The sequence below is a fragment of the Neltuma alba genome, unplaced genomic scaffold (genome assembly GCF_004799145.2).
Source record: "Neltuma alba isolate B1F8T4 unplaced genomic scaffold, ASM479914v2 tig00011895_pilon, whole genome shotgun sequence".
Classification (NCBI taxonomy): domain Eukaryota; kingdom Viridiplantae; phylum Streptophyta; class Magnoliopsida; order Fabales; family Fabaceae; genus Neltuma; species Neltuma alba.
Window position 1 is genome coordinate 104721 of NW_021636493.1, and position 11772 is coordinate 116492.

The 11772-nt window shown below is 36.9% G+C and overlaps 1 protein-coding gene across 1 annotated transcript; it reads right to left on the minus strand.

Annotated features, from left to right (window-relative positions):
- Positions 1 to 7150: 7150 nt before the first annotated feature.
- Positions 7151 to 11422, minus strand: LOC114719131 (BTB/POZ domain-containing protein At3g50780-like). Its single transcript, XM_028904589.1, has 4 exons — positions 11208 to 11422; positions 11059 to 11108; positions 9999 to 10904; positions 7151 to 8478 (listed from the first exon to the last, which is right to left on the minus strand). The coding sequence occupies exons 3-4, from the start codon at positions 10638 to 10640 to the stop codon at positions 7507 to 7509; spliced, it is 1614 nt and encodes a 537-aa protein (XP_028760422.1). The 5' UTR covers positions 10641 to 10904; positions 11059 to 11108; positions 11208 to 11422; the 3' UTR covers positions 7151 to 7506.
- Positions 11423 to 11772: the final 350 nt, after the last annotated feature.

An 11772-nucleotide genomic window follows, 5' to 3' on the forward strand; every position in this document is an offset into this window, starting at 1 on the left:
TAGGCTCTGATCCGCTGCAACCGCCAATCCCAGCTGCTTTCTCTGAAGATTCCAGCCAAGTAATTGCTTAATTGCATATACACGAAAAGTTTCACAACAACGTATAATCCCAGGTAAAGTTTTGGGATTTACGTTAAGATGATATATCTGACAGTAGTAGTCATCATAATAGGCTCATTTTATAGCCAGACCCAGTCACGTACACTTTCCCCTACCTCAAGCATGCCACTGAAAAAGAGATCCGCTGATCTTCAATCATATATGTACATTTACAGCAACGTCACTGTCATTGTATTCAATTTGTTAAACTAGCCCCTTAATAAAATTGTAGACGCTGAATCGTTTTCTAGATCTAACCATGAGGTCTTTTTGAATGGACCATCCTATATATCAGAAAACTGTCATAAGTTTTGCAGCACACACACATATATACAGGACCACATGCTATAAGGCTGCTTCGAGGTTTTAGCTATAGCGATTCAACATTTGTTTTTATCATTCTTTAATTTGACGGAAAGCCAGAATAAGTTTACGCTTATGTTCTTACCCAGGAGAAGCTGTATATATAGTTTCATTTCTGTTGTAATTAACACGCAATTAATACTGAATTTGTAGGGCGAGTGTGGTTGAGGCTCATTGAATGTTGGTTCTGCCTGAGATATATACAGAAGATTGTTCATTGATTATTACGAGATATAATTTTTAATTATAATAATTTATATTTTTAAATTTTTTACTTAGGATAATATATTTTTTATTTGAAATAAATATTATAATAATATATTTTATGGGTAGTAGTGAAATATTAAAAAAAACTATAAAGGTATAATAGTCTAAAAATTTAACTTCCCTCCAAAAATTCCCAATTTAAAGGGGAGCTAAAATAGGGGGGACGGAGAGGATATTTTGGCTTCCCTCTCCTCTAAAATTTTTAACCAAATGAGGGGAGGGGTTCATTTTCCCTCTCCTCTCCTATCCTCCCTTCCAACCAAACACACCATAAGATGGAGGGAATCCCCACTTTTTTTTTTTTTTGGTCAAAGAGAGGGAATCCCCACTTTAGAATGGTTTATTTGTCTCCACTGACTTGGCCCTGCAACGTAACATAACTTCCCCATTCAATGGGGAAACAAACTGACGAAAAATTTTCATTTATTGAGGACCCCACACACGGGCCGGTCTACCAACCAGCTTGCATGGGTAGGCGGGTCCCACATCGACAGAATTCAGTTTTTGGGCCTGGGCCCATTCTTTGCCTCTCCCTGAAATTTTAGGTATCGCAAAATAAATGGAGGTGCTGGCATAGTCGTATATGTGAGTACAGTAGCCATGAGGGCTAGTACAGATAGCTGGTTTCTCCGCATTTAATCAGAGGTTTAATTCTTAGTAGTGTGTATAAAGAGGGTCTCATGGGCAGCAGTAAAACTCCCTCGAAAAGTTTACAATACGAAGGGATTAGTCATTTCTATCCGCAATAAATACCCTAACCGCCGGGGGGGGGGGGTTATGTGAGTGCAGTGACAGGGCAAACATATATGCATTCGTCCCCCACGTCACTTGTGGATAGGCCCTTAGTGGGGCCTCCAGCCCACGTGGTGGTACCAATCTGACGGCTCCGATCCGGTACGGTAGGCTCCATCTGCACCCTCCTTCCTCATTCTGTTCTCACTTCTCACCCTGCAGCTTTCATTTCATTTTTGTTACCTCCTTTGATTATATGAACAAACTTTGATTATATGAACAAACTGAGTTTCCTTCCTAATCTTAGACAAAAGTCTTATCTTTACTCATACCCAGACGTGTCTGTACTTCTTTTACATCGCTAAGATCTTGTTTATTATGATATATGTATTAGGTTTATCTATGGGTACGGCTTTTACACAAAGCGTTCGTCCACTTCAATCATTTGAGTATAATATCGAGATAGCTTTATTTGTGTAAGTAAATTAAGATGGGATGAAATTAAAAACTTGTGAAAGCGTGCTTTTTTGGTACAGTAGTAAGCTTTCCCCGGGGGGGGGGGGAGGGAATCAATCATGATTCAATATTCGAGCTGAGGATAAGGTAGGGTCGAAGGACGAGTGCGACACATGATAGGCAATGTGTATTTACAAAAAGCACATTGATCCAGCAAATCATCACTCATCAGCTTCAGGACCACTCGTCCTACACCGAAAAGTGGCCATCATCTTGCACCACAAAAATCTTTTCTAACTTTCTTTGGTTTCCCTTCAACTCTCTCTCTCTCTCTCTATAGTCATGTGGAGAAATTTCTTTTACTTAAATGAATGTGATTACCAAGTCGTGAGATGCAACAGTACAGTAAACAAAAGAAGGAATTACTATTTGCTACTGTGGAGGTTTGTATTACTTGTGGGAATTAGTTTGACGAAGGAAGTGAGAGGAGAGAACAAGCTAGAAAGTAGATGCAGAAAAAAGAAGAGGGAAACGCAGGTGCCAAATAGGCTTTTTGCCAAAAGCAGCTGCACAAAGAGCATCATTGATGTGCACAAGTTTGAACATTGGTCCGTGATTCCTTCCTCCCATCTCTCTCATTTATTAGTTTTGGCAATTTTCTATCCTCCTCTCTGCACGAGTCGTTGTTCTCAGGTTCATCCCCAAAGATTCTACCCAAAACTTACTGCATGCATTTCACAACAAAGCCGCATGGTAACACAATTTCTTCGAAAAATTCCAAGGAAGCATTTAAGGAATGAAAGTGGGCAGTAGATTCCCATCCATCCCCACCCAGCTGCCTGCTACGTCAACACACATATGATGCAAATCTGAGAAATCAAAATTTTTTTTTTGGCTGGGTGTGGGAGGCCATTGAAAACGATGGAGAATGGCATCTTTTTGGGATTCCAAAGGGGGAGAGAGGAGAGTAAAAGGCAGTTTTCATATGGGGAAGAGAGATGCAAGTGTGATGGAGACCCGAAAGAGACTGAAGGAATGTCTTGGTTTCATTTGATTTGGGGGGGTATGGGACAGTTCAGAACAAAGCATCCAAGTGTGTGTTGGCTTTGTGTTTGAATTTTGAAGATTAAAGGGAAGACATTGGGGGCATGAAAGCTCAAAGTACAGGGGCACATGGACTTGTTGGAGGGGCTGGCCATGGAGTTACCATGAAAGAATCACAATTAGGGAAATTGAATTGAATTGTATGATAGTTATATAGTGGGAGCATGAGCATCTTTCACACACCATTTGTCTTGTTCTTGGTAGATACTATCTTATTGTTTGGTGAATGTCACATCAAATGGACGTCCCCACTGCCCTTTCACTATCCCGAGCCCCCTTTTTTTCACCTTACTTTTCTTGTTTTCTCCTTTTATTTCTCACCTCTCCAATTTCTCCACTGATTGATATATATATATATATATATATATATCAATAATGTTAATTAAGAGATCGATGGTTTGAGTAATGTGGACTGTCTCCAATACATTACTTCCAGCTCTTAATGTAAGAGCTAGCTGACTAATTTAAATAAATTAAGAAAAATAGTTGAGTTAGTTATTTGTAATAAATATGTGTTGCATTTCTTAAAATATCATTGCTAGCTAACTGTATTAATTAGAATTATCATTTTTATAAGGACTATCTTGAAAAAAATGAATAAATATAATAGAAAAAGTGGATTGAGATTTTATATTTAGGATTAAAATAAAAGTCAAACAAACTCTTCTATTAAAAACCAGAAATAGTAATTGATTTGATTTTGCTCTTCGTGCATGGGCGTAATACTTTGAAGTTAACATAGAAAGGCTAAGATCTTGCGGTTATAGACGGTATTATCTACTTGTTGATAATAATACCAGAAAAGGACAGGCTATGATCTTGACATTTAGGGATAAGCTATGAAGTGGATCATACCCTTAAGCCCAAGTCAAAAATTACGTACAATATTGACTCAAATTAATTATAAGATATTTTTCTCCAAAGATTTTCGTGTTTTGAAACATTTGGACAATGAATTATTAATGATTGTTCCTCAAAAATGCCCTTCATAATTTTACATTAAGGTATAGAGATTAGTCATAAATCAAGGGTATTAGTGTAATGTCATCCTATGTTTTGAGAAAATCAACATATCAAACCATCTTTATCTGTGTGTTGTTCTTTGTAAACTAGTTAAAACATTTTATAACCTGAAACGAAGGGAACAAATATGCAACAAAAAATATATACGCATCTCTCGACAAGTCACCACACAACCACCCGGGCGTCGGGGAAAAAAAATAAAAAATAAAAGCGGAAGACAATTTAAAAACAATTCTAGTGAGGATATAATATGCACTACATGTTTGCATTCCCCCCCCCACCCCCCAAAAAAAGAAAAGGACAATACCCGTCATAGCTAATTATTGATTAGAAATGCTCATTGACCTAATATTGCCTCGCATGCAGGGCCCCGCTAGGCTTAGTCAGGCCCCCAGCAACATGCCCTCCACCCAGCTTGGCCTATTACAGAAGATTTACCATGAGATTAATCATCAAAAAAATCTTAATAACAAACGACCAACTTGAACCTTTGTTATTTTTTATGCTGAAACTTGTTATTGTATACTCTTAAGTTGTTATAGATTTTAAAGTAATTAAATTCTTTTTTTAAGACTTCACTGTAATTCTCCTCCTAGTACATTACATACATAACCATTTTTTATTATCTTTTTAATATCAAATGAGCATGTTTGTAACAAAAAACGAGTATGTAATAAGTTAGTTTTATGATTATCACAGGCTTTTTTAATATTTCGTTCTTTATTTTTTTTAATTCTAAATTGTTTTCTTATCTTAATATTATGAATTGTTATGCATTCATGATATGATCATAAAATTATCTTCCAAAGAAATATATTTTGGATGAACGCTGCCACATTGAACGAGGTTTGGGCTGGCCCATCCAAATCTTAACATCACCACAATATCTACTTACTAAATGGGCCGTCTTTGAACAAAAATACTCTTTCATTCCTAAATATAAGACTCTTATACTAGTGTGTCTAAAGATTTTATATTTAAGACCGAAAGAATATAAAAGTGGGGCGTCTTCCTTATCATTGCTCGTTGTAAATCTTTGCCAATAATTTTATAGTTAGTGATATGAACGTTGACTAATGTTAGAAAACATTACTCACTTTATGTGACATACGAGGGTATTAATAAATTATTATTGAGTGTATTATTAAATTATTATTGTATATAATTACTGTTGACACTAGGAACAGTTTGAGAGAAAATAAAAAAAAATGAAAAATGGGACTTGAGTTTAGAATAAAAATCAACTCCCTAATTAGATTCTATAACTACAAGAGGAGCAACACATTATGAAAAATAAGAGCCACTTGGAACCAGCTCAAATTGTAAGAATGAGGATAGAATGGGAATACAATTTTTTTTTTTGGGAGTTAGGCACAACTATCCTCCTACTATATATAAAAAATCATATTCAAAACACTATCTGACATTAAATGTAGGCATTTCTTATGACAAGAATTCAAACCTCAATTCACTAATGTTGTAAAGGATTAGTTTTTTCTGTTAGAGCCAACAATAGATATATATATATATATATATATATATATTTTAAGATTCAAACCGTTTTGGTATACGCTTGCGGAAAAATCCTGATATACCAAAAAGGAAACGAGATCAGCCTTTAGTATTTCTTCGCTACTATCCAGGGAAAACAGTATTTAATAGTCCAAGTCCAAGTTTCCACTTTTCGGTTTTAGCTAGAGCCCACCAAAGGGGCTGGGGGAGAGCGAGAGGATGCTAATGGGCCAGGCTGATCTTTATCACTTCATTCAGGTTTCAGTGTAAGTTTGCAAGGTGGGAACTCTCAACGAACACGAGCAACAATAACAGGGCATAGCCCAATCAAGCCCATTATAAGAATCGCACATCCTATTTCAAGTAGAAGACACAGATTTAGGGGGTGTTTGGGTTTTTTTTCAAACCATGGTTTTGAAGAGAAAACCATGGTTTGAAGAAAAAACATCCAAACACTATATATTTTTTCAAAAATCACTTTTTAATTTAAAACCATGGTTTACAAAAAAGTAACCAAACACCATAATTTTTTCCAAAATCACTTTTCATTTGGAAATCATGGTTTTTCATAAAGTGAATTTTTTTTTGCTTTTGAAGGTATAAAACCATGGTTTGGGATATAAATATATATATATATATATATATATATCAATTACTACCTTTGATCCTTAATGTAAGAGTTAGAAAACTAATTTGTAAACATTAAGAAAATTAGTTAAACTATTTATTTATAATAAATATGTGTTGTATTCTTTAAAACACCTATTAACGATGTGTATTAGGATTATTATTTGACGTAACATTTAACATCTGCAAACTAACATGAGGACTACTTTGAAAAAAATGGATAAATGTAAGAGACAAGATAGATTGATATCTTATATTCAAAATCAAATGGAATACCCAATTAGCTCTTATACTAAGGACCGGTGATAATATTAATTATATTTTTTCATATATAATTTATTATTTACAAATTTATTATTTCAAACAATATAAATTAAAATCTATCATTTATCTAATTATCATATTAGCTTATGTCCTTTTTAGTAATTTGTATATGACAAAAAAGATTCTGATAACAATTATCCAAATATTCTCACTTTATCAAAATAACTTTTTTTCAAAATCTATTCTTCCAAAATTTATTCACAGAATCTATTCTCCCAAAAAGCTATTCTCGAAACCATGATTTGAGTTTATCTAAACACCCCCTTAGTGGCTCAGAATGTGACTAAGATTTAAATCTGAGCTGAGAGAACTATCCACATTTAATATCTAACAATACCTTGATTGTTTCTAGAAGGATATCTGTGCTTAATGAAGGGGGGCCAAAAAAAAAAAGTAGAAGCCTTGGCACATTGGTTTTTACTTGTGCAACGTCCAAACTGAAGAATGAATGAAAGAAATTTAGTTGGCCCTTGTTTGCTGTCACAGTCTTGCTTACGCTGCTGGAAGTTGACCATAGTATCTTTTTATCCCTCAGTTTGTTGGAAGCTTTCATTTGACCATCAATTTAGGTAATTTCAGTTGCTGTATTTGAAGTTTTTCAGGGGTGTGTTTCTGTTTTATGTGTGCTTACCCATGTGTAACGTCAGCTAGAAAATCAGATTATAGTTTCCCTATCCAAAATTTTGGGTCGAACAAGTATCATGTTCTTAGCAAATAGCAATACATTGAACACTGAATATCCACCAAGGATGTTGTCAACTTGGAGCTTGGAAGTCTCAGGATCACAGAAACAAAATACAAAATTCCAATCCTTTGAAGAGCTTACAGCAAAAGCCATTATGAATAGCATCAATTCCACAAGCAATTTGTATACGCTGTGTTTATCCCCGCAGTCTCCAGCCACTACCATTCCTATAGCTATACTAATCATTTTTTAGTGACTTTCCAACACACCGTTGCCAGATATTTCTGAACCTCATCGGACACATGCCTAGTTATTTAGACAACATCGAAAAAACTACTATCAGATCCCACATTATTGTTACCTTGTCCTTCCACATAAGGTCTTATGAAAGTTCTACGCCACCATACCTCAAAAGCTTTCTGAAGGTTTGGGCACTTGTCACCAACCTTCAAGAAACTTCCCACCCAAGAAAGCATGATACTTTGCTGATCCTCCAGAGGTAGAGTGAGAATAGTCCTCCCAATTCCTTCCTCCACAACCTTATCATCAAACGACCTGCATCCATGCTGTAACCAGCAGAAGTCATTGATCAAAGGTTGTAACCAAGTCTGTAACAACAACTGACGTGTGTCCTTGGATGGCAACAACTCCCCCCGTCCTATGCCAACGTATAATCTTGCCGAGATGCAACTAACATGATAACGGGATACGATAGGTAGCTTCTCGTGAAGGACAGCCAATTCCTGCTGGTTCGCCCATATAACTGCAAATTCGTCTGCAGCTTGTTTGTTGACAAGTATCTCTAGTAACCATGACAAGTTATCAGCTTCGAGAGCTATGAGTTTTACCGTTGGTTCTTTGTTGCTGGAAGATTTATCAGCCAGCTCTAGTGCCGCAGCCTGCCTAAAGAGAGCCAGTAGAGAATCCAAGCAGCTTCTGCATGATCGGTAAATCATTTCTTTACAGATGTCCGGTGAGCCAGAATGGCTTGGAACATTGTTATTCTCTTTTAGGAGCTTCAGAACTATGGTTTTCATCTCCCGGCGTCCTTTTTCCTCCTTGCTTGTGAGAACGAGTTTGATGATGTGGGACAGAGTATCATTTGGGGCCTTGGTGATATCAGAGAAAACTCGTTTCAACACAGGGTTGACCCCAACTCCTTCCCCTTGGAGTCGGAGAACTGTTGAAACCACTTTTGCTTCTTCTTCATCTCCAACCCACGGGACTGCCTCCAAGTACTCCAAACATGACTGGATACAGCTGGTGAAGCCAAGAAGTTCTGCAACCTGCAGAATAGTTGGCTTTAGATTCCCTGCAGTACTTGCAAGTTACGTTTTCATACACGCCAAGTTACGCTGAGTAGACAAATCATGCGAAACCAATTATCAGAGATGATGCCATATACATACACACTTGAGCATAAAAGTAACATCCAAATAACTCAAATTCCATGAAAGATCCCAGCATATATGTTTTCCACCGGCATTTCAAAAACTACAATTGTTTGCTTAACTGCGGGGTAAAATTCATAGCCAGAGGACACAGCAAAACCAAGAGCAAGAAAAGTCAGATGATAGGCCGTCTGAATGAGAACTAAAGAGGGAACTACAGTTAAAAAAAGAGGGGGGGACTCATTTGCAACCTCTACTGCACAGGATAAGGATTTATTCAAAAAGTCATGAATATGTGAGTCGAGAAAATAAAATATCAAGAGGAAGAATAATAATAGCAAGTGGGGCAAGTGTGACCAAGCAGGAATAATCAAATTAAACTCCTTTTTCATCCAAAAGGCAACAAATTCAATACAATTTTTGCATCCAGACCTGAGTGCTAAAAAACTCCTCATGGAAAAATCTCTCACGGAGAACAGGTGTGTTGAAGTGTAAGATATTGCATCACTCTGTCTTAAACCATATCAATCTCAGCAATGAATATCATTATAAACAATGAATCATTGATCCCCTCGAGTTTATAACTACATTTTTCATTTATTGCACAGTCCACTGAGTGCGCAGCTCTCAGTATTGCAGTCAACAGTTTGACAGGAAATCCTTAGGCATTCTAACCAAAAAGCCACGAATAAATTCTACGCATGTATCATGCATATAATGTTGAGATGCACATAAGTATGTTTTTGGCAATAATACAGTTCATATTTGCAGCAAAGTTCACTACAGAAAATGTTCGAGATGCAATAGCTCTCATCTCTATCTTTTGGGCAACTGTTTAGCTTGCTTGTAGCCAGCGTGAACCAGAAAAAGCACAATCTATTCTTAAGAACATTGTGCAATGTATCTCTCATGTGATGGAAGCAATCCCCCTTTAAGAACATTGTGCAGAGAAGCTGATTCACAGAACTAAACTATTCTTAAAACAAGTTGATGCACCAGTTTTCATACGAGTATAACAGCTGCTAAAATTATCATCAATTTTACATACACAGAGAGTATTAGCAAATGTGTTCTTTGCTACAAATATGAACTGTATTATTGCCAAAAACTAATTCTGTAATATGCACTAATTCTGTAAATTAGCAAATGGTCGTGATGCTCCGAATCTAATTGCTGAGTAAACTCGACCACTACCGGTACATAATATCATTTCCTAAATTGATAGCAGATATGGAGAATCATGTTGAAGATCTATTACATTGTCGCATGAAAACCCAAACACAGCAGTTTACAACCATTGTCGCATGAAAACCCAAACACAGCAGTTTACAACCACTCATCAACATACCTGAAAGAAAGTCGAAATATTTTACCCCCAAAAATAAATTCTAAGCAAGAAACTGTTGGTAAATTACCCTGAGTATCCGAAGTATGCGAGGAACACTTTGTTTCATCAACCGCCGCTTCATTTCCTTGCAGTACATCAGTCCAACAGTCTCAACATATATTTCAACATCCTCACAATCATCAATTTGGAGACACGACAAGTCAGATTGTACAGAGAGTTTATCGGCAAAGAAATTACTCTTCTCTTTAAGAACATCCCTGTGCACACTTAACTTCACACAAAACCCCTGCTTTCCTAGTAAGACCACCTTCATATCACAAGTTCCAGCCTCGCCAAACTCAATAGCTACCTTTCTAGGTAAATTCTCAATTTTGGGTCTTTCTGATCTCTCTGTGACCATAGATGTACCACCTTGATGTCTTGCAGGAACAACATACTGTTGATCATCAGAAACCATTGATCTTGGTGGGACAGGTGCTGGTCTTCTCTCGCAAACTTGGACTGGCTTTTTCTGGATAGTAACTTTTTGAGGTGGTGGTGGTGGTGAGGAGGAGGGTTTGGTTTTATTGAGGGGGTTTTGAGATTTCAGGCTTTTGTGAAACACAACTGGAGAAGGGCAACACCAAAAACCTTCAGGGGTGACAGCGATTGGAACATTTTTTACCTTGGCTTGACCTTGTTCTACCCTAGCAAGCCTAATTTCAGCCATATCTTGCTAGTAAACAAGAACTCACATGTCCTTTGGAGGAAAATATGACACTTCAGAGGAAAAGGTGGAGTTTGAAGAGGTCCGTATGTTTCAATGTAAAACAACAAATCGGTTGTTCCAGCTAGTTGCAATGCAAATTTCGCTCCGCTACTGTTGATTCAACGCTTTTCCCTCACAGATACTGAAGCATGAAAATGGAAAAACGAATTGCAACAGCTACAAGTTTAAAGGTGATTACTTTTGATGCATTCTCCGCGAGAATCACTGCAGTATCACACAAATTGCATGGAACATGAGGAATGTTCATTGTGACCGAAAAAGCTAGAATTTTTCTCAAATGATGAAACCCAGCAAGAGAAGAAAAGAAACTGTCAGATAAATAGGGGTTAGTGAGAGCATCAGAAGCAGAGAGACTCACCGATAATCGGTCATGCAAGTGACATTTGAAGCCTCATGTCTCATGTGACACTGCTGAGCAAACAGGGCGTTAGAAAATGATGGAACAGAAGTCGCAATGTTAAACATAAGGAGAACAAGTGAACAGAGAGCTGCAGAAGGAATAATTACTGAGCGTTAGGAGCGCTGTAATTTGTAAAGAAGAGAACATTACGAGACTCGAGGAAGAACAGGGAATGAAGAGTGATGATGGCTCAGGCTCATAGACGGTGCTGCGCTTTTACTTTAAAACAGATTTTCTGCTCATCCATGCTGCTTTTGATGATTACAACGGAGTGAGGATTATGCCATTTCTCTTTTGTCTATCTGAGAACAGAAATAACGTTTCTTCTATTTTTCCTTGGTTTCGCTTTCGTAGTTTTATGAACATGAACAACTCAGCAATCAAAGAGACAGTAGACCACTCGGAATGCCTCTCTCTCTCTCTCGGGGCTCTCTCATTTAAATATTAGTTTATATGAATAATTAACAGTAATAATTATCTGGGTTTCTCTATGTTCCCGTTACTTTGAGACACCGTTGTTGGATTTTCTAGGCTGGACTTCCCGTTGTTATCTCATGATATACTCCTCTGTTCTTATTTATATTTTTTTGTGCTATTTATAAGGTATTGAGAGAAATTTTTTGTATGGATATACAATTTTATCCCTAATTTATTATTGTGTTGACTTTGTTT